Here is a 22,529-nt window from a genome sequence, read left to right as displayed (position 1 = left end):
AGGACGTCCAGTTGTTGAAGAGGTCGCGCCGTCGTCGCCACCACGTGTTTTCCCAATGCCGTTCGCTCAGGCGATCACGGACACGCCTATCCCTGCGAGCGTAGTACCTGTGAAAGCTTCTTTCACCGGCGTGGAGGACCCTGAGGCACATCTCACTATGTTCCACACGTAGATGATGCTGTCAGGGGGCTCGGATGTTGTATATTACAAGATGTTTGTGAGCACGCTCCAGGGAACAGCGCTGGAATGGTTTGTGAGCTTGCCTACAGGTCACATAACCAATTTCCAGCAGTTTTCGAAGCTTTTCGTCGAGTAGTACATTGTGAACAAGGCGCCACCTAGGGTGTCTTATGACCTGTTCGACATCAGGCAATACCAGGGAGAGTCCCTCAGGGACTATTTGAATCGTTTTGGAGCACAGATGGTCCGCTCGCCTGCTAAAGACGAGGAGATGTTGGTATACGCCTTCAAAAAGGGCGTACTGCCGGGACCTTTCTGTGAGGCGCTGATTAGGGCTCACCCCGCCATGTTTGCTGAGGTTAGGCGACTTGCGGTGGCCCACATCGCCGACGAGAGTGAGGTTGCCGAGAAGAGAGGAAGCGTGGCCCCTGCTAGGCCACGTGCCCAGACTAGAATCCAGCCGCAGAGGGTGCTGGAGACGATGGCGGCCAAGAAGGATCAGAGGACTCGCCATCCTTATGATCCGAGGAAGAACAAGGGAAGGGGCCCAAGACGCCCCAGGGAGTATAATCACCCACGAAAGTACAAGTTTGTCATGGGGTTGGCGGATCTGATAACCATTCCCAACATAGCAGCCAGGCTTAAGGCGCCTGAGAAAGTGGGTGACAAGGTGTTAGGACCAAAACCAAACGCCTGGTGTGAGTTCCACCAGAGTTTTGGTCACACGGTGGATTCATGTTTGGCCCTGGGATACCAGCTCGACGATCTGGTGAAGAGCGGGTTTTTGAACGATTACCTGCTGGACAAGAGGACGGGAGGTGCGTCGAGCTCCCAGCCGGCGGGTGGTGAGGCTCAGCAGCATGAGATGCCCACTCATGGCGAGATCCACACCATCGCTGGAGGTTTCTCGGGTGGTGGATGCACTGCGTCATAGCGAAAAAGTATGCAAGGTCTGTGATGACAGTGGATATGTTTGAAGACCACTCACCAGATGTGGATATTACATTCACGAAGGAAGACCTCCGGGACGTTGTGCCTCACGACAACGATCCCATAGTCATCTCGCTTGTCACGGCGGGAAGGAAAGTCCACCGGGTACTGGTGGACCTACGAAGCTCGGCGGATGTAATGTTCTGGCCGACTTTCACACAGTTGCAACTACCCCTTGACCAGCTGAGACCCTATGGAGGGTGCTTGTATGGGTTCGCTGGCGATCAGGTTGAGGTCAGGGGGTACATCGAGCTAAGAACAACGTTCACGAATGAGGTGGCCTCGAGGACGGAGAAAATCAAGTACCTCGTTGTGAATGCCCCCTCAGCATATAACATTCTGTTGGGGAGACCAACCCTCAACAGAATAGGAGTTGTGCCCTCGACCAGGCACATGAAGGTTAAGTTACCATCGATGGAGGGGGTGGTGATCACCATCAGATCTGACCAGAAGGAGGCGAAGAAGTGCTATGAGAATAGCCTCAAGAATAAGAGGTCAATAAGTTACATCAGCACGACGCCGCCTCCCGATGTGAAGCCCTAACCAACAGAATGGCGAGTTGTTGATGCGGCGATGGAAGTGGCCGCTGGAGGCTATGTCACCATGGTGGATGCTGAGGTTGAGGGAGAGAGCGGCGGACGGGAGGAAGAGGCGAGGAACCGAGGGAATTGGGAATCGCCAGGGAAACCAGACCCAAACCCGTCGAGGAGTGGCTCGAAAGGGAGATCGGGGTAAAGGTCTTCAAGCTGGGAAGATCTTTGGAGGCTGGTCTCCAAGACCAGATCGCCAAGGTGATAGAACGGTATCTGGATGCTTTTGCATGGTCTGCTTCAGACATGCCGAGAATTGACCCCGATTTCTTGTGTCACCATTTGGCAATGGACACACAAGTTAGACCAGTGCAGCAGAGAAGAAGGAAATTTAACGAGGAGAGGAGGCCGGCGATCAGGGATGAAACACAGAAGCTCCTCGCCGCAGGCCATATCAGGGAGGTCCAGTACCCTGAGTGGTTGGCTAATGTCGTACTGGTGAAGAAGAGCAATGGGAAGTGGCGCATGTGCGTCGACTTCACTGACTTGAACAAGGCTTGCCCAAAGGATTCGTACCCTTTGCCAAGCATAGATGCCCTGGTCGACAGTGCAGCAGGGTGCAAGTTGCTGAGCTTTCTGGACGCCTTCTCAAGGTATAATCAGATAAAGATGCATCCTATGGATGAAGAGAAAACTGCCTTCATGACTACGAGGTCGTGCTACTGTTACAAGGTGATGCCCTTTGGGCTGAAGAATGCGGGGGCCACGTACCAAAGATTGATGGATAAGGTACTTGCACCAATGCTGGGAAGGAATGTGCAAGCGTACGTAGATGATATGGTCGTGACCTCGACAGAAAAGAGCAAGCACGTTTCGGATCTGGAGGAGTTGTTCACCACAATCGCCAAGTTCAGATTAAAGCTGAACCCCGAGAAGTGCATTTTTGGCGTGGAGGCAGGGAAGTTCTTGGGATTCCTCTTAACTGAAAGAGGAATAAAGGCAAATCCTGATAAGTGTGCTGCCATATTGGCGATGAGGAGCCCGGCTACCGTGAAGGAGGTGCAGCAACTTACAAGTCGGATGGCCGCCCTGTCTCGTTTCGTATCAGCTAGCGAAGAGAAAGGCCATCCGTATTTCCAATGTTTGAGGCGAAACAACAAGTTTGTCTGGTCGAAGGAGTGTGAAGAAGCCTTTGTGAAGCTTAAAGAGTACTTAGCGAGCCCGCCGGTTTTGTGTAAACCCTTAGTAGGAACCCCTCTCAGGTTGTATTTTGCTGTGACTGAGAGGGCGGTGAGTGCGGTGCTCGCCCAAGATCAAGACCAGGCTCAGAAGCCTATTTATTTCGTCAGCAAGGTGTTGCAAGGCCCGAAGGTGAGGTATCAGGCCTTGGAGAAAGCTGCACTGGCTGTAGTGTTTTCGGCGAGGAGGTTGCGCCACTATTTTCACAGTTTTACAGTGCTGGTGATGACCGACTTGCCCATCCAGAAAGTCCTGAAGAAGCCTGATGTAGCTGGGAGAATGGTGAAGTGGGCGGTGGAGCTGTCGGAGTTCGACATCAAATATGAGACCCGAGGTCCGATTAAGGGGCAGATTTTCGCTGATTTTGTGGCGAGCTCTCGTCAGAAGCAGCACGAGTTGAAGGGAATGATTTTCGTTGGGTGCTCTCGGTGGACGGATCGTCAAACCAGCAGGGTAGCGGTGTTGGAGTCATTCTAGAAGGGGCCAACGGCGTGCTAATAGAACAGTCCCTGAGGTTTGCCTTTGTACCGCCCTGGTAGTCGGAAGTGATGACGTGGCATCAAGCTACAGTATAGGCGTGTTGATAAGATGCCAGGTTGGCAGAAGGGAAGGAAGTCGGGGGGCTCGTGAAATCGCCAGTTATTATGTTGGCGTGCTCCGATCTCCAGCACACCAGAACCGGCGGTCACCGGGTTAAAGATGAAGTCGCCAGACGTAAACTCAGGCGACCAAGTGATTAGAGATCGCCGGAGCAAGCACATCGCCACAGGGAAGGTGTACGAAGGCACCCTAACTCGCCAATCCCAGTAGAGATCGCGCTCCAAGTTAGCTATGCACTGGGCAGTACCATGCATAAATAACTTAGCCAAAGGAGAGTCAGAAGCAGCGCCCAAGTCAAGGAGGCTCCAAATGATGGCACATGTACGGTTGGATGCGAGCCACGTGTCCAGATGCGTAACTGCCAGGAGAGAGAAAGTGACCAGGTATATAAGGGTTTCCCAACGAACTTCTGAGGTACGCACGTTCAGATTGTCTTCTTTACGCTTGCGAGTTCTTGAGCATACTGTGAGAGAGAACATTGCACGGTTCCTTGAGAGTTCTAGAGTTTTGCTCTTGAAGTATTTGGTGGTTCAGTCACTGACTTGGGCGTTGGAGTGCGATCGGCCGCAGCGGCGCCGCTCTGTTCTTTTGCAGGTTCTTGAGGTGGATCGTGACGAAGGACGGAGGTTGAAGCGGGGGATGTAGACTATATCCATAGCCTTTCATATTAGTTAGGGTTGTGTCCTTAACGAATTTGTGAAACTCGTTTAGGCGAATCGATCAATATAAGGGCTTATACACCTACCTTTGAATGAAAGAAGTGTTGATTGCACACATCGATCCAAGTTTGACGAGGCAAGTTCCAACGTTCTGGTCAACAGGCAGGATCATCAGGCGCCCACCGTGGGGCCGTGTAAAACCTGTTCCCATCCACAGCGTGAGTTCTTGGAGGTTTTCGCAGTTTTCTGTGGGGTTGTGTGCTGGTGCAACCGTTGTTCGCTGTTCATCTAGTTTTTGTTCGGTGTTTTCACGTTTTCCACCGTTCGTTTGAGGTTTTGTTCGGTGAGGTGAAGTTTTCTGCTGGTTGCGCGAGTTTTGTTCGGTGAGATTTGCGTTCTTCGGCTCGTTTGGTTTGTCGTGGAAGAAGCGGTGGTTTCTGGTGGAGTTGCAGGTCTCTGTGGAGGTTTTCTGTGTCTTGAGTTTTCTTGCGAAGTTTTGCGAGGTTTTGACCGATTGATCGCTGAGTCGATCGTCGCTGAAGGAAGTGTTGTTCGTTGCATTCTGTGATTCGTCAAGTTTCATGAGAAAAATGAGAAGCAACCGTTCAAGTCCAGTTGCGCCCGTCGCTGCTGAAGGCGCCGCCGCCATGACCATGGCGCAGATGGTAGAGATTATGCGCTCGTTGCAGGCAACTGTGGAAGCCTCGCGCATACAACAGGCGAGAATGCATGAGGACCTGGCCGCCTCTCGGGCCAGGAATGATGAGCTTAGCAAAGTGACTGAAGAGCTGCGTCAAGCTCTTCAGGAGCAGCAAGGGCGTCCTATTGCTGAAGAGGTCGCGCCGTCGACGCCGCCTCGTGTTTTTCCTATGCCTTTCGCTCAGGCGATTACTGACACGCCTATTCCTACGAGTGTGGTACCTGTTAAGGCTGTTTTCACTGGCGTGGAGGATCCTGAGGCTCATCTCACCACGTTCCATACGCAGATGATGCTGTCAGGAGGGTCAGACGCCGTCTACTGCAAGATGTTCGTGAGCACGCTCCAGGGAACGGCGCTGGAATGGTTTGTGAGCCTGCCTACCGGTCACATTACCAACTTCCAACAGTTTTCAAAGATTTTCGTCGAGCAGTACATCGTGAATAAGGCACCGCCCAGGGTGTCTTATGATTTGTTTGATATAAGGCAGTATCAGGGAGAGTCCCTCAGGGACTACCTGAATCGTTTTGGGGCGCAGATGGTCAGATCGCGGCCAAAGATGAGGAAATGCTGGTCTACGCATTTAAGAAGGGCGTGCTGCCGGGACCATTCTGTGAGGCATTGATCAGGGCTCACCCCGCCACGTTTGCTGAGGTTAGGCGACTTGCGGTGGCCCACATCGCCGACGAGAGTGAAGTCGCCGAGAAGAGAGGAAGCGTGGCTCCCACTAGGCCACGCGCCCAGACCAGGATCCAGCCACAGAGGGTGCTGGAGACAGCGGCGGCCAGAAGGGATCAGAGGACTCGCCATCCTTATGATCCAAGGAAGAACAAGGGCAGGGGCCAAGGTCGCCCGCAACCAGCACGCCGGGAGTACAATCGCCCGCCTAAGCACAAGTTTGTCATGGGATTGGCGGACCTGATCGCCATTCCCAACATATCAGCCAGGTTGAAAGCGCCCGAGAAGGTAGGCGACAAGGTGCTGGGACCAAAGCCAGATGCCTGGTGTGAGTTTCACCAGGGCTTTGGCCACACCTTGGACTCGTGTTTGGCTTTAGGATACCAGCTCGACGATCTGGTTAAGAGCGGGTTCCTAAATGACTACTTGCTGGATAGAAGGACGGGGGGCGCGTCGAGCTCCCAACCAGCAGGTGGAGAGACTCAGCAGCACGAGATGCCTACGCACGGGGAAATCCATACCATTGCAGGGGGTTTCTCAGGGGGTGGATGCACCGCATCACAGAGGAAGAGGTACGCGAGGTCTGTGATGACGGTGGATATGTTTGAAGACCACTCGCCGGATGTGGACATTACGTTCACCAAGCAAGATCTTCGAGATGTTGTGCCTCATGACAACAATCCCATAGTCATCTCGTTGATCACAGCAGGAAGAAAGGTCCACAGGGTTCTAGTGGACCAAGGAAGCTCGGCAGACGTGATGTTCTAGCCGACTTTCACGTAGCTGGAGCTACCCCTTGACCAGCTGAGGCCCTATGGAGGGTGCTTGTATGGTTTCGCTGGTGACCAGGTGGAGGTCAGGGGGTACATTGAGTTAAGGACTACGTTTACAGATGAGGCGGGTTCAAGAACAGAGAAAATCAAATACCTTGTCGTAAACGCTCCTTCAGCATACAACATTCTGTTGGGAAGACCCACGCTCAACAGAATAGGCGCTATACCGTCGACTCGGCACATGAAGGTGAAGTTGCCGTCTATGGAGGGGGTGGTGATCACCATCAAATCTGATCAGAAAGAAGCAAAGAAGTGCTATGAGAATAGCCTGAAAAACAAGAGGTCTGTAAGTTACGTGACAACCACCCCGCCTCCTGGTGTGAAGCCCAGATCGACGGTAATAGAAGAGACCGCCGGAAGTGATGTGGAGATGGTGGATGCTGAGCTGGGGGAGGGGAACGCCGGGCTGGAGGAAGAAGAGGCGAGGAATCGCCCTGAGGAAGCGAGAGAGTTGGGAATCGCCAGGGCGGTGATCGCCAGAGAGACCAGGCCGAAACCCTTCGAGCAGTGGCTCGAGAGAGAGATCGGGGGAAAGATCTTCAAGCTGGGAAGATCCCTGGAGGTTGAGCTCCAGGACCAGATCGCCAAGGTGATAGAACGGCATCTGGATGCATTTGCATGGTCCGCTTCGGACATGCCAGGGATCGATCCCGACTTCTTGTGCCATCATCTGGCGATGGACAACTTGGTGAGACCAGTGCGACAAAGGAGAAGAAAGTTCAACGAGGAGAGGAGGCAGGCGATTAGGGACGAAACACAGAAACTCCTCGCTGCAGGCCACATCAGGGAAGTCCAGTACCCTGAATGGCTAGCAAATGTCGTGCTGGTGAAGAAGAGTAATAGGAAATGCCCAAAGGATTCATATCCTTTACCGAGCATAGACGCCCTGGTGGATAGTGCTGCAGGGTGTAAGTTGTTGAGCTTCCTGGATGCCTTCTCGGGGTATAACCAGATCAAGATGCATCCCATGGATGAAGAGAAGACTGCCTTCATGACCGAGAGATCGTGCTACTGCTACAAGGTGATGCCGTTTGGGCTGAAGAACGCAGGGGCCACGTACCAGAGGTTGATGGATCGAGTACTTGCACCGATGCTGGGAAGGAATGTGCAAGCGTACGTCGATGACATGGTCGTGACCTCGCCAGAGAAAAGCAAGCACGTTGCAGACTTGGAGGAATTGTTCACGACGATCGCCAAGTTCAAGTTGAAGCTGAATCCAGAGAAATGCATCTTTGGCGATGAGGAGCCTGGCCACGGTGAAGGAAGTTCAGCAGCTCACAGGTCGGATGGCCGCACTGTCTCGCTTCGTGTCAGCTAGCGGAGAGAAGGGCCATCCCTATTTCCAGTGTTTAAGACGTAATAACAAGTTTGCCTGGACGAAGGAGTGTGAGGAAGCCTTCGTCAAGCTCAAGGAGTATCTGGCGAGCCCGCCGGTTTTGTGCAAACCGCTGGTGGGAACCCCTCTCAGGTTGTATTTTGCTGTAACTGAGAGGGCGGTGAGTGCGGTGCTCGCCCAGGACCAAGATCAGGGTCAGAAGCCTATTTATTTTGTTAGTATGGTGCTGCAGGGCCCCGAAACGAGATATCAGGCCCTGGAAAAGGCTGCACTGGCTGTGGTATTTTCGGCGAGGAGGTTGCGCCACTACTTCCATAGCTTCACGATACTGGTGATGACTGACCTGCCCATCCAGAAGGTCTTGAAGAAGCCCGACGTTGCGGGAAGGATGGTGAAGTGGGCAGTAGAGTTGTCAGAGTTTGATATTAAGTATGAGCCCCGAGGCCCGATCAAGGGACAGATCTTCGCAGATTTCGTGGTCGAGCTCTCGTTTGAGGCGACACGAGTTGAAGGGGACGACTTCCGTTGGGTGCTTTCAGTGGATGGATCGTCGAACCAGCAGGGTAGCGGTGCTGGAGTCATCTTGGAAGGACCCAACGGCGTGCTGATCGAACAATCTTTGAGGTTTGCCTTCAAAGCTAGCAACAATCAAGCAGAATATGAGGCGCTGATCGCCGGGATTTTGCTGGCCAAAGAGATGGGAGCCAGGGTGTTGATGGCTAAGAGTGACTCGCTGCTAGTCACAGGGCAAGTAACTGGCGAGTTCCAGGCTAAAGATCCACAAATGGCGGCTTACCTGGAGTATGTGCAGGAATTGAAGAGTTCCTTTGCCTCCTTTGAAGTGGTGCATGTGCCCAGAGAGCAGAATGCCCGAGCTGACTTGCTAGCTAAGCTCGCCAGTTCAGGCAAGGGGGTAGGCAGAGGACGGTGATTCAAGAAACTCTGAAGACGTCGAGAGCATTTGTAGCAGATCACCTGGTTCTTCAGATAAGCAAGTCGACGGAGAAAGCGGCGAGGAGTCACAAATCCTTGACTCAAGAGACTTTGAGATCGCCGAGAATTAGAGCATGTCGAGGAGAGAAGGTGAACATGACGCAGGTCTGCGCTACCCATGAGCCAGATACCTGGATAACACAGTACAAGCGGTGCCTGGCAGATGGCCTTCTCCCGCTGGATCCGACAGAGGCTAGGAAGATAAAGAAAAACTCTAGCAAGTACACAATGATTGATGGCGAGTTGTACAGGTTTGGGTTCACTCACCCACTCCTGGAATGTGTGCATGGCGAGAAATGCACGAGGATTATGGCAGAGCTCCATGAAGGGATATGCGGAAGCCACGTCGGGGGTCGAGCTCTGGCCGCAAGGACTCTCCGTGCAGGGTATTACTGGCCAACGATGAGAGAAGATTGCAAGAGGTATGCACAGTGTTACAAACGATGCCAACAGCACGCCGATTGGCACAAGGCGCCTCCCTAGGAGTTGAAGTCGATTTACAGCCCTTGGCCGTTTCATACTTGGGGAATCGACATCCTGGGACCATTCCCGCTGGCGATCAGGCAGATGAAGTACTTGGTGGTGGCGATTGAGTATTTCACCAAGTGGATCGAAGCAGAACCAGTGGCCCAGATCACAGCACACAAGATCGAAGGTTTCGTATGGAAGAACATCGTGTGCCGGTTTGGTGTGCCCAAGCGCCTGGTTTCGGACAATGGGACTCAGTTTGCAAGTCACCTGTTGAAGAAGCTGTGCGAAGGGGTGGGAATTCAACAAGTGTTTGCATCCATCGAGCACCCTCAGACAAATGGCCAAGTAGAGTCAGCTAATCGGGTGTTGCTAAGAGGTTTGAAAAGAAGGCTAGAGAAAGCCAAAGGAAGCTGGGCTGAGGAGGTACCCCGTTTAGTCTGGGCGTACCACACCACCGAGCAGTCAGGAACCCATGAGACCCCGTTCAGCTTGGTCTATGGGTGTGACACAATGATTCCAGTGGAGATCCATGAGAGCTCGCCGAGATTCCAGAACTTCGTAGAGGAAGACTCGAATGAGGAGAGAAGGTTGAACCTGGATCTACTGGATGAGGTCAGGGAAGAGGCGAGATTGAAAGCTGAGGTGGTGAAGAGAAGGATTGAACGAAGATATAACTCGAAGGTGATGCCGAGACAGTTTAGAGAAGGCGACCTGGTGATGAGGAAAGCCCACCAGTACGAGATGGAGAATAAACTGTCGCCTAAGTGGACGGGACCGTTCAGAATAACCGAGGTGCTCGGGAACGGCGCCTACCGCTTAGAGACGTTGGAAGGAGGGGCGATTCCTCGCACTTGGAACGCCACGCACCTCAAGTTATATTACAGTTAAGAGCTTTGTAAGTAAAGACAAACACGAAGTTATATTACAATGTCTATGTTAAAACAGTTTGAAGGGGGCACTCTTTTTTCCCTAAGGAGGGTTTTTAATGAGGCCACCCAATAAAGAAGAGTTTTCGAAGCTCAAAGTTGTTTTAGATTGCATGCTTGTTGTTTTCAGAAAGTTTTGAAGAAAGACCTTGTGAGTTACATGTGATTTAAGGCAAGTAAAGATATATTGCATGTTTTCTAAAAAGTTTTAAGTCCTCATCGTCTTTCGGCGATCGGAGGCATCAGTTAAAGTTAAAGTCCTCATCGTCTTTCAGCGATCGGAGGCATCAGTTAAAGTTAAAGTCCTCATCGTCTTTCGGCGATCGGAGGCACCAGTTAAAAGACCTCAACGCCCTCGCGCGTCCTGAGGCGAGATAAAGACCTCCTCGCCGTCGAGCGAGTGCAGGCGAGGAAGAGTGGAAAGTCCTCAGTGTTTCTGGGGGCGAGAAGATGTAACCCCTGGGGCAATGTAGAGGCACCAGTGAAAAGTCCTCAGTGTTTCTGCGGGCGAGAAGATGTAACCCCTGGGGCAATGTAGAGGCACCAGTGAAAAGTCCTCAGTGTTTCTGGGGGCGAGAAGATGTAACCCCTGGGGCAATGTAGAGGCACCAGCGAAAGTCCTCAGTGTTTCTGGAGGAGAGGAGATGTAACCCCTGGGGCAATGTAGAGGCACGAGTTAAAGACCTTCTCGCCTATGAGCGAGTTCAGGTGAGTTAAAAGACCTTCTCGCCTATGAGCGAGTTCAGGCGAGTTAAAGGCCTTCTCGCCGATGAGCGAGTTCAGGCAAGATAAAATCCTTCTCGTCTCGAACGAGTTCAGGTATGGTGTAAAGGGTGGAAGAAGTTTGGAGGGTGGCTAAGGTAGGTTCGAAGAGAACGCCTAGTCACCCGGTCTTTTGTTCTGAAGTTCAGGAAGGTAGAGAATGATCCGAAAGGCGCCTCTACCCCCAGATGAAGGAGCAATGGCCAAGTTGTGAAGGCAGAAAGAAGCCGATATCGCCAAGAGTCTTTGGCGACCAGGAAAAGTCATGCAGTGGCAAGAAAGTTAAAGACCCGTTTTAATGAAGCAGGTCGGGTTAGCGGTGTCTTAAGCCATTAAGTGAGTTGAAGTTCGTTGTTTGAAGAGTGATTTTATGTTAAGGTTCATTGCCTTGAGATTACAAGTTGTTAAAGCGCTATTGTCCGAAGATCGGTGGTTCGAAACAGTTAAGTACACGAGTGCGCTTACGAAATTACTAAGTTATTTCTTTGAAGTAAATTGTGCAAGGAAAGTTAAAGCAGACAAAGAAGTTACAAGAAGAAATACAAGGACTTTGTCATTAAGTAAGTATCAGATTCAAGGCACATGTACAGAAAAAGAAAAAGTTCATTACAATAATGTGAAAGGAGAAAGCATAAAGGTAGTGGATGAGGGGGAATCAATCAGTCTTCAGCGGGAACAACCTTCCCATCCACCACCTCGTTGTTGAGGGACACCATGCTGAGATCTAGATCGGGGAACAAGCAGGCAAACTGTTCCCGTGCGGCCTCGAATCCAGCAGCAACAATTTGGGCAGAACTCAGATTAAGCTCTTCGATCTTTTTCTTAAGTTCTTCAGTTTGTTTCTTCAGCCCCTTGTTCTGCTGCTCCAGCTCTTCAGCTTGCTTCTTGAGTTTTTCGATGGTTTCCTGAGCTTGAAGAAGGTCTTCAGCAACCTTCTTGGATTCTACCTGCACCTGGCCCAGTTCAGCGGTAATCTTCCCCTTTTCTTTGTTGGCTTCAGCAAGCTTGGCCATGGTGTCGTCTCTTTCCTTTTCCACCGTCCCCAGGAAAACCTCCCGATCGGCTGACCTTTGTTCGAGCTTCTTTACCTTGGCGGCATCAGCTTTGATCAAGGCCTCCAGGTCAGCCACTTTGACGCGATAAGGCACCAGCTTGCTCTCTAGCTCAATCTTCTCTTGAGCCAAGAGCTGTACCTTATGGCGGAGATCGGTGGCCTCCTTGCGCGCCACCCGGAGCTCGGTGCTCATTGCATCTTCTACTCGGGAGTGTTCAATCTCGGCGAGTGTCAGATTGCAGGATAACTTCTCCGCCTCAATCCTTATAGTGTTGTTCTCAGTTCGAAGGGCGTAGAGGTCATCCTGGAGCTTCCTGGTGGAACTCTCCACAGCTCTAGAGATGATGGTGGGGAAGTCCTCTGCCATCATCTTCAGTTTGGCCGAGAAAGGCTCCCACATCCTCTTGACCTCAAGAGAGAGGTTTGCTGTTGGAGGCACCGGGTGGGTTTGTTGTTGGTTTTCGCCGCCACCTTCTTGAGTTGGTTGCTCAGCAGGTGCTTCTTGGCGTGGTGGCGACGTCGGGGATTCAGTAATCAGAATCGGAGAGTTATGGGCAACCTCATCCCCGATTGGTTCAACGTTGGCGGTTGAGGCATTTGAAGGAGGACCCCCTCCAGTTGATACATAAGGCGTGGAGGCGCTCGGGGGGTCCTCCATGAAGTTAGGCTCGGCGGCCTCAACCACGGGAGGCGCAGATGCCAAGGGGATCGCTTGGACTGGCGAGGCAGGAGCTGGTGGAGGAGGCAATGTTGGAGGCGGGGCAGGTGTAGATGGTGGTGTTGATGTTGGAAGAGGGGGTGGGGCAGATGGTGAAGAAGGCGCCACCCTCTTCCTCTTGACGATGAGGCCGTCTTCAGTCGCCTCATCATCTTCTTCTTCTTCTTCGTGGACTACTTGGGGGGCTTTCCTCTTTGGTTTCCTGAGGATAAGCTTTTTGCGTTGGTTGACCGGTTGGACATCGGGAGGAGTTGGGCCTTTTGGTGGCGATCGACCCTGTGCGGCGGCGATCTCCACCACCGAGTTTGGCACGGTTTGGGAACCCGATGCCAACCCATGGGATCGGGCGAGCGCCCTCAGCTCAGCGAGCTTGCCCTGGCCCAACATATGATCTGCATAGAGCAAAAATGCATGGGTTAGCTCAGAGAGAAAATAAATGCATAAGGCAGTATGCAGCAAAGCAGATAAATGGTGCAGAAAAATAAAACCAAAGTCTTGCGCACAACGCACAAGACGCCCATAAATAGTTAACAGAGGTAATATCAAAAATAAAACTTAGACGTTTAGGTGAGTTCTAACCTATGCGAATTTCAAGTTGATCTTCGAAGAACTCGAAGCAGATGAGCGTGGTGGTGAGGAAGGTGATGTTGGCATCTGCCACACTCTTCTAGAAGAAGCAGAGGTCCCTGTCCAAGGCACCCATGCTATCAGGACTCCTTGGCCTCCTGAAGCTGCTTTTGGACTCTTTCTTCCCCTTGTTTACCCAATACAAGGGGAAACCGTCGAGCAGAGAAGCGTCCTTGTCATTGGGGCGCACCTGGACGAACTTGCCTTTCCAGTCTTTGTAGGATTGCTGGAAGATAGAGAGGATCGACCTCCCAGCAATCCCGGTTTGCAAGTCACCTACTGAAAAAGCTATGCGAGGAGGTGGGGATTCAGCAGGTGTTTGCATCCGTCGAGCACCCTCAGACAAATGGCCAAGTAGAGTCCGCTAATCGGGTGTTGCTGAGGGGTTTGAAGAGAAGGCTGGAAAAAGCTAAGGGATCGTGGGCCGAGGAGGTACCCCGCATAGTTTGGGCGTACCATACCACCGAGCATTCAGGAACCCACGAGACCCCGTTCAGCTTGGTCTATGGATGTGATGCAATGATTCCGGTGGAAATCCAGGAGAGATCGCCGAGATTTCAGAATTTCGTGGCGGAAGACTCGAACGAAGAAAGAAGGTTAAATCTGGATTTGCTGGATGAGGTCAGGGAGGAGGCAAGGGTAAAATCTGAGGCAGTGAAGAGGAGGATTGAGCGAAGGTACAACTCGAAGGTGATGCCAAGGCAATTTAGAGAGGGCGACCTGGTGATGAGGAAGGCCCACCAGTACGAGATGGAAAGCAAGTTATCGCCTAAGTGGACAGGACCGTTCAGAATAACCGAGGTGCTCGGGAACGGCGCCTACCGCTTAGAGACGTTGGAAGGAGGGGCGATTCCTCGCACTTGGAATGCCACACACCTCAAGTTATATTACAGTTAAAGCTTTGTAAGTAAAAACGAACATGAAGAGATTTGCAAGCTTTCTGTTAAAACAGTTTGAAGGGGGCACTCTTTTTTCCCTAAGGAGGGTTTTTGATGAGGCCACCCAATAAAGAAGAGTTTTTAAAGAGTTTAAAGCTTCTAAGATTGCATGCTTGTTGTTTCGAAAGTTTTAGAAAAAAGACCTTATCACTCGTACGTGATTCAAGGCAAGTTTAAAGTTACGCTGCATGCTTTTTGAGAAAAAGTTTTAAAGCCCCCATCGTTCTTTGACGGTTGGCGGCATTAGTTAAAGTTTTAAAGTCCTCATCGTCTTACGGCGATCGGAGGCACCAGTGATGATTAAAGACGTCAACGCTCTCGTGCGTCTTGAGGCGAGAGAGATAAAGACCTCCTCGCCGTCGAGCGAGTGCAGGCGAGAAAGAGAAAAAGTCCTAAGTGCATCCAGGGGGGAGGAGATGTACACCCTGGGCAAGTTGAGGCACCAGATAAAGTCCTCCTCGCCGTCGAGCGAGTTCAGGCAAGATAAAGTCCTTCTCGCCGTCGAGCGAGTTCAGGCAAGATAAAGTCCTTCTCGCCGTCGAGCGAGTTCAGGCAAGATAAAGTCCTTCTCGCCGTTGAGCGAGTTCAGGCAAGATAAAGTCCTTCTCGCCATCAGGTGAGTTTAGGCAAGATAAAGTCCTTCTCGTCGTCGAGCGAGTTCAGGCGAGAAAAAGTCCTTCTCACCTCAGAGTGAGTTCAGGCAAGATGAACTGAAAAGTCAGGGGTGTTCGTGACCTTAAACGGCGGGAAGGGAAGGAAAACGCTTTTCCCCCTTTAAGTGAAACATCAACATTGACTTAGTAAGACCAGAGAAAAACTTCCACGCCTGTAGGCGGTGTGAGGGCAGTTAAAATCCTTCTCGTCCTGTACGAGTTCAGGTATGGCGTAAAGGGTGTAGCTAAGGTAGGTTCAAAGAGAACATCTCGCTATCCAGTTCTTTGTTCTGAGTAGAGAGGGATCCGAAAGGCGCCTCTACCCCCCAGACGAGGGAACAATAGTCAAGCGATGAAGGCAAAGAAAGCCTACATCGCCAGAACCCTGTGGCGATCAGAAGAATTCCAGGCGATGACGAGCGTAAAAGCTAGCCTTCTCGGGCAGATCAGGTAAACTGTATTGTGATACAAGTTTAAGTTAAAACCTGCTGCCTAGTAAGTGACTTATTGCCTTAAGTTTGCAAGTTATGTTAAATGTCACCGTTTGAAAGTTGGTAGTTGCTCAGTTTTTACTTTGAGTTAACAGTTTGATAAATTGTTATGAGATTAACAGTTTGCTCGAGTTCAAAGCAGTGAACAGATAAGCCTGAAGAATCGCTAAGTCAAATTGTTTAAGCGAGTTCTACCAGTTAAGTTGATCAACCATACAGCGGGTAAGAAAGCAGATGAAGGTTAAAGAATGCGAAGTAAACAGAAAGACGAGGTGCAAAAAGCAGAAGGAGTTACATAAAGCAATGTCAGTTCAAATACATAAGAAGAAAAATTACATGTAAAGTTTTTACAAAACAGAAATGAGCACCAAGTTTTCAAAGAGCAAAGTGATGGAGGGAGACAATTAATCTTCAGAGGGCACGATCTTCCCATCCACCACTTCGTTGCAGATCGACACCATGGAGACATCGAGCTCGGGATATTGGCACGAGACTTGCTCCAAAGCGGCGTCAAACCCGGCAGAAAGAACTTGGGCGGAGCTTTGCTCGAGCTCTTGAGCTTGCTTCTTCAGCTCGTCAGTTTGCCTCTTCAGCCCTTCAGTTTCTTCGCGAGCCCGAGCAAGCTCTTCAGCAGCTTTCTTGTTTTCCTCTTGAGCCTGGGCCAGCTCCGCAGCAATCCTCATGTTTTCCTCTTGAGCTTTGCCGAGCTCAGCCTTGGTGTTGTCCCTCTCCTTCTCAAATTTTCCGAGTAGCACCTCCCGATCTACTGACCTCTTTTCAAGGTTCTCCACCTTGGCCGCATCTACTTTCATTGATGCCTCCAAGTTGGCCACCTTAAGCCTGTAGGGTACCAGCTTACTCTCCAGCTCAATTTTCTCTTGAGCTAGGAGGTGCAGTTTTTGGCGCAGATCGAAGGCCTCCTTCCGCGCGCCCCTCAGCTCAGCGCTCATGGCGTCCTCCAGCCTTGAATGATCAATTTCTGCCACCATCAGGTTGCAAGACAGTTTTTCCGCCTCAATCCTTATCAGGCGGTTCGCCTCCTGGAGCGCTGAGTTCTCATCTCGAAGCCTCTTGTTGGACTCCTCCACAGCTTTTGATACAATTAAGGGGAGATCCTCCGCCATCATTTTCAGCTTGGCCGTGAAGGGCCTCAAGGCCTCGTCGACAGAAGAGGGGCGGCTTGAGGTTGTTGTCGGTGAAGGTGCTGGAGGAGCTTGGTGCTGACTTTCACAACCACCCTCTTGAGTCTGTAGAGCAAGGGGGGCTTCTTGGCGTGGTGGTGAAGTGGGAGACTCGGTTATGAGTATTGGAGAGTTGTGAGCACCCTCATCTCCACCTGGTGCGGCCCCAGCAATAGAGGTGGTTGAAGGAGGACCCTCTCCAGCAGATACGAACGGCGTGGAGGCGCTTGGAGGGTTCTCTATGAAATTAGGCTCGCTGCCTTCAACCACAGGGGGCGCGACAGCCAAGGGTGTTGCTTGGACTGGCGGTGTTGGAACTGGAGGAGAGGGCAGTGTTGGAGCTGGAGGAGAAGGCGGTGTTGGTGTTGGGAGAGCGGGTGGTGAAGAGGGTGCCACCCTTGTTCTCTTGGTGACGAGGCTGTCTTCAGTCGCCTCGTCATCCTCTTCTTCCTGTACCACTTGAGGAGTTTTCCTCTTTGGCCTCCTCAAGACATTTTTTTTTCTTTCAGGGGCGGGTAGTACCCCGGAAGAGGTTGCACCTTGGGGGGAGTTTTGCCTTGAGCGGCGGTGATCTCCACCACCGAGTAGGGCACGGTTTGGGAACCCGCCGCCAACTTGTGAGATCGGGCGATCGCCCTCAATTCAGCCAGTTTACCTTTTCCCAGCATGTTATCTTCACAAGGCAAAGAATAGGTGAGCAATTAAAACAGAAGCAGAAAATACAAGCATGTCTGTACAGGGATAACACAAGCAACACATAGGTTACTAACGGAATACCAAAGTAGAACGGAAAAAATGCCAAGTTGGTGTTAAATTTGATGGTGAGGTGGGGCTTACCGGTGTGGGCTTCGAGTTGACCCTCGAGGAATTCGAAGGTGATTATTGAGGAAGTGGGAAAGTTAACGTGGGCATCAGCCGCCCTCTTCCAGAAAAGGCAGAGGTCCTTGTCCAACTCACCCATGTTGTCAAGACTTCTTGGCCTTCTGAAATTTTCTTTGGAGTCCTTTCTCCCCTTGTTTACCCAATACAAGGGGAAGCCATCGAGCAGCGAGGGGTCTTGATCGTTTTGACGCACTTGGACAAACTTTCCTTTCCAGTCTTTGTAGGATTGATGGAAGATTGAGAGGATCGATCTCCCAGCAATCCCGTTTAAGCTCACCCAGGGGCGGTCTCCGGGATTCTTGGCCTCGAACAAGAAAAGGAAAACATCTACCGAGGCCGGTAGTCCCAAGTGCGCGCACATGATTTGAAATGCCCTCACGAATGCCCAGCTGTTGGGATGGAGCTAGGCAGCGGCAATGTTGAGCTCTGTTAGTAGCTCTCGTTCAAAGTGGGTGAAGGGAAACCTGAGTTTCACCTTCTTGAATAAAGTGGTGTAAACGAAGCAGAACAACTCGTCGTTGTTCCCCTTGTCATCCGCGCAGATTGGCACGTCGGGAGGGCAAGGCAGCACCATTAACTTGTCGTCGTGCTCCTTGTGGAACGAGAGGTTGGGTTCGTCCCCTTTCTTCAACCGTAGTACCGCCAACGCAGAGTTTACTGAAGAGGTCTCCTTCAGCAAAGTTGGGGTGGCCCACGGGTAGAGTTTCTTATAGTCTTGTGTAGGAATGGAGGCTCCTCCGGCGACTGGTGGGGTTGCTGGAGTAGGATTGGCGTGAGAAGGAGCAGGCCTCTCATCCTGGTGAGAAGGAGCATCAGAGGCTCGTGGTGGATTGCGCGCTGGTGGAGGATTTGCCCCAGGAGCAACCCTACGCGCTTGGGGTGGAGGGTTTCGCGATGAAGGAGGAGGGTTCGCGGTGGATTTCGCGTGAGCCATCGCAGGAACTGCAAAGGAAAAAGGAAAGGGATGAACAAAGGTTACAAAGAGTGACTCGATTGAGGACGAAGAAAGAAGAACGAACGAACAAGAGTTCGTTGGGATGAACGTGATGGAAGACGAAGCCCTAAGTTACGATAGGGGAGAAAAGGAAAAAAAAAAAAAAAACAGCCCACAACGTATGCACCAGGCAGATAATGGATGATGCGAATCGGTCAAAATGCAACAAGTATCAACAGAGGGCGTAAAAGAGTTACCTTTTGGTGATCGAATGAGTGTTGAAGAAAGTTGGAGATTGAGGGAGTTGAGCAGCGTCGTGGGATGCAGAGAAAATACTTAGAACTTTTGAGAATGCAGAAAGATGATGGAAAAGTAGGAAGTGCAAGGGGTTTTAGGGGTTTTTCGAACGTTTTCGGAAGCGCAAACAACAGCTGAATATGACCGTTGATGAAGCCACGTGTCGAGCAATTGGAAAAAGGGGTTTGGTGGAGCGTCAGAAAGGCAGAGGGTACGAACGTTTGGAATTCCGTGCCAGCGCCACGTAGATCGACGGTGATGTGACCTCTTAGTCTTTTCGCTGGACAAGTCTCCGCTTAAGACTGGGGGGCTTGTGTACTGACCAGGTAGTCGGGAGTGATGACGTGGCAGCAAGTGGTAATATAGGCGTGTTGAACGGAACACCTGGTTGACGGAAGGGAAGGACATCGGGAAGTTCGTGTAGTCGCCAATCGTTAAGTTGGCGTGCTCCGATCTCTAGCATATCTAAACCGGCGGTCATCAGGCTTGTGTTGTAGTCGCCGTATGTGAGCTTAGGTGACCAAGTGATCAGAGATCGCCGAGAGGGGGACATCGCCGAAAGATCAGGAAAGCTTGTTCAAGACCTTCAAAGGGCACGAGCATGAAGGATGAAGTTATCAGATGATCATTCCCTAGCCAGAGGTTGAGGCTAGGGAACAAGTTTACCAGAACATGCACGATGAGCAAGTAATGCAGATCGTGATAGCGGCAGGCGAGACCACAGAGAAGGTGTGCATGGTGGCACCCGTGCTCGCCATTAGAAGAGATCGTGCTCCAAGGCAGCTACGCACCGAGTTGCTCCTCACCTGAGTAACTTAGTCAAACAGCCTGAAGAGTAGAAGTGGCGCTCAAGCAGAAGACGTTCCAGATGGTGACACGTGTACAGCTGGATGTGAGCCATGTGTCCAGAGGTGTAACCGTCAGGAGAGAGAAAATGCACAGGTATATAAGGAACTTTTAACAGATTCTGAGGTACGCGCGTTTAGAACACTTCTTTACGCTTTGAGAATACTTGAGTACGCTGAGAGAGTTTTTGCACGGTTCCTTGAGTTTCTAGCTTGTCTCTCTTAGAGTTTTGGTGGTTCCGTCACTGACTTGAGCGTCGAAGCGCGATCGGCCGCAGCGGCGCCACTCTGTCTTTTGCAGGTTCTTGAGGTGAATCGAGGTGCGAAGGACGGAAGCTAACGTGGTGCAAAGCCGATCCAGGGAAAGATACATTTGACGTGGCAAGACTCTTGCGTTCTAGTCAACCGGCAGGATCACTTTCTTATTTTTAAAAAATTGTTTGATGTTGTTTACTTTTATATCTAAGAAAAGGTAAATAACAGTATTAAGTTATTTGAGTTAATTTGTGACATAAAAATATAAGTTAATAATGATTAAATTTCTTTGAATAATGATGAAATTAAATTAAATAAAACATAAAGATATCTAAAAAATTATGCTTTTATTATTAGTTTAAGTCAAAACAACATTTTTTTTTCTAAATGTTTAGTCATTCTTTCGAAAGCTATAAAATCCAGAGAAAAAAAAATCAGCAAGATGCAAAAATGGAGTACAAAACTAAAAACAAAAAATTATCTTCGTTTTAGGGAACGTTGAATATGTACAACGAAACTTCTCGTCAACCCTCTCACACACACTCAAATGATAGAACAACTCTCTCAAACGTTGCGGTTAGAGAAAAATGAAAGTGTTTCAGCTGGAATAGAGGTGTGGGGTGCATGGGTGCAATTGAGATTATTTAAAATTGTGAGGTTATGCTTCATTTAGGATTATTTAAAAAAATTTAAAAGGTTAAAATTGACTTTTCACAATTAATATTGAGAAAAATGGATAAGGTATGGTGGTGGGGGGAGAATTTGCCTATCTTATGATACCTGGTGAAAATCTAATCAGATGGAAATTACAAGGTTGTCTCACTGTTAGAAAATGTGTGACAAAGTAAAGAATTTCAAGAGATAAATTGAGAAAATGTGATTGAAGAAACTACTCACATAGGGACTCTCATGGATCAAGGAAAGTGTCTATCTCGATTATAATTAAATGTATGGTATGTTAGAATCATATCTTATATATAAATTTTATGATGTGCATTATTATGCATTATTGCACACTTTAATTTTACACTAACTTCAACCATCTATACAATGAAAATTAGAAGGCACATAAGTATTTTAGAATGTCTATATTCTGTTAGAATTGAAGGCTTAAAACAAGAGGGGGGTGAATTGTTTTTAAATGTTTTTCGCAAACTTTGAAGGTGTGGAAAAAGTCAATGAAGAATCAAAGCCAAAGTAATGAAAATGCTCAAGTTACTAAACTGTTTTACTTGATTTCCATAAAATCAACCAATTGTTTTTGCGATTCAACCGGTTGTTTTTATCAGTAGTTTATAAAAACAACTTTAAAACAGATGTAATAGAGATTAGGAAAAGAGAGAATCATACAACAAAAGTTATACTTGTTCACTCTTACACCAAGAGTTACATCCAGTCCCCAGAAACCACTGGTATTCCAATATGTAATGAAACCTAGATTACAAACCACAAACACCGAAGAGGTGATCTTGAGCCCTTCAAGAACACTCACCCTCTTTGATACAGAATTCACTACAAGTCATAACACTCTCTGACTGTAGACTCTAGTACCTTACAAGTTTTACAAATATGAAACGAATACAAGTAAGAGCAGGAAAGATTACACCTGATACAGAAGGATTGCAGCAGTTTCCTATTCCACTCTTAACTAAAGCAAAGCCTTAAGCAATCTTGCAATCTTGAAATACTTTAAATCTTTTTGGTAATTTGATCTCTTCTTCTTCAGAGATGTAAACATCAGTTATATAGTCTCAAAAATAGTCATTTAAGACTTTTAATCAAGGGCCAAAATAGGTTAGAATCATGGAAAACATATTTACTAGACTTAACATATTTTGTTAAGATTTTCAAAAAACAATCGATTGAAAATTTGATTCAACCAATTGAATTGGCCTTGACTATTAGGTCAGCCAATTTCAGCTTTTTCAAATTCTTTTCAAAGCCACTGCGTGTAAACAACCGATTGAAACGATAAATCAACAAGTTTTTTTCACTACTTTGAAAAAAACTTTTCTTTTGAAAGAACTTGATTGATCCATTTTTTGATTAAGCTAATAATGGATTGACAAATTCTAATCTACCCAAAACCCATGCCCACAAGCAGCAACTCAGCCTTCAAACAATCTTCATGGATTTAGAGACATCAAAGCTTTAAGTTCAATAATCTCCCCTTATTTGATGAAGACAAATCCCTTGTTTGCTTAGGATTTTCTGTTTGAATTTGACAATGCCTGCAAAACACAAATGTGCATGTACCAAAGAGAAATCATATCCAGATCCCCTTGCACTACCAAACCAGTTTTCACTATGTGATTTTTCACAAGGAAAATCAGCAAAATCAATATGAAAAACCAGTATGAGTAAGATGCACAATCAGAGTGTCTGCACAACTTTAAAACAGCAATTAACAGCAATTAAAATAGTTATAAACTAGCATACAAACAACATGCAAACTAAACCAAACCAGAATAATTCTCCCTCTATTTGTCTTCTCAAAAAGAATAATAGGAGGGATAAAAAAACAGAATTGTTCATCAATTTAAACCATAAAACAATATAGCAGATTGTTCATAAATTTAAACCATAAAAAAGTATAGCAGATTGTTCAGCTTAAACATAGCAAATTAAAAGACTTTAACCATTAAAAGACTTCAATTATCCTTGCCATATTGTAGCTCAAAAAGCTGATTTTGGACAGCTTCAATCTAGTCATCAAGATTCTGAAATCTTGCATCCATGGTGTGGAACCTTGTTGCACAA

At 49.0% G+C, this 22,529-nt stretch overlaps 1 protein-coding gene across 1 annotated transcript; it reads right to left on the bottom strand.

The window, feature by feature from the left end:
- Positions 1–15,779: 15,779 nt before the first annotated feature.
- LOC137815394 (leucine-rich repeat extensin-like protein 2) lies at positions 15,780–18,372 on the bottom strand. The gene is made up of 2 exons (XM_068618539.1): positions 18,010–18,372; positions 15,780–17,006 (listed from the first exon to the last, which is right to left on the bottom strand). Exons 1-2 carry the CDS (start codon positions 18,370–18,372, stop codon positions 15,780–15,782), a joined length of 1,590 nt encoding a protein of 529 aa, XP_068474640.1.
- Between the last annotated feature and the right edge of the window lie 4,157 nt (positions 18,373–22,529).

Source organism: Phaseolus vulgaris, chromosome 10 (assembly GCF_000499845.2).
Source record: "Phaseolus vulgaris cultivar G19833 chromosome 10, P. vulgaris v2.0, whole genome shotgun sequence".
Taxonomy (NCBI): Eukaryota; Viridiplantae; Streptophyta; class Magnoliopsida; order Fabales; family Fabaceae; genus Phaseolus; species Phaseolus vulgaris.
Note: the sequence above shows the minus strand (reverse complement) of the source record. Positions and strands in the feature narration are given on the sequence as shown.

Coding starts and splice junctions, on each gene's coding strand:
- LOC137815394 (XM_068618539.1), bottom strand. CDS start 18,372: ATGGCTCACGCGAAATCCACCGCGAACCCTCCTCCTTCATCGCGAAAC. Junction 17,007..18,009: donor AGCACGACGACAAGTTAATG/GTGCTGCCTTGC, acceptor CAAGTGGTACAG/GAAGAAGAGGATGACGAGGC.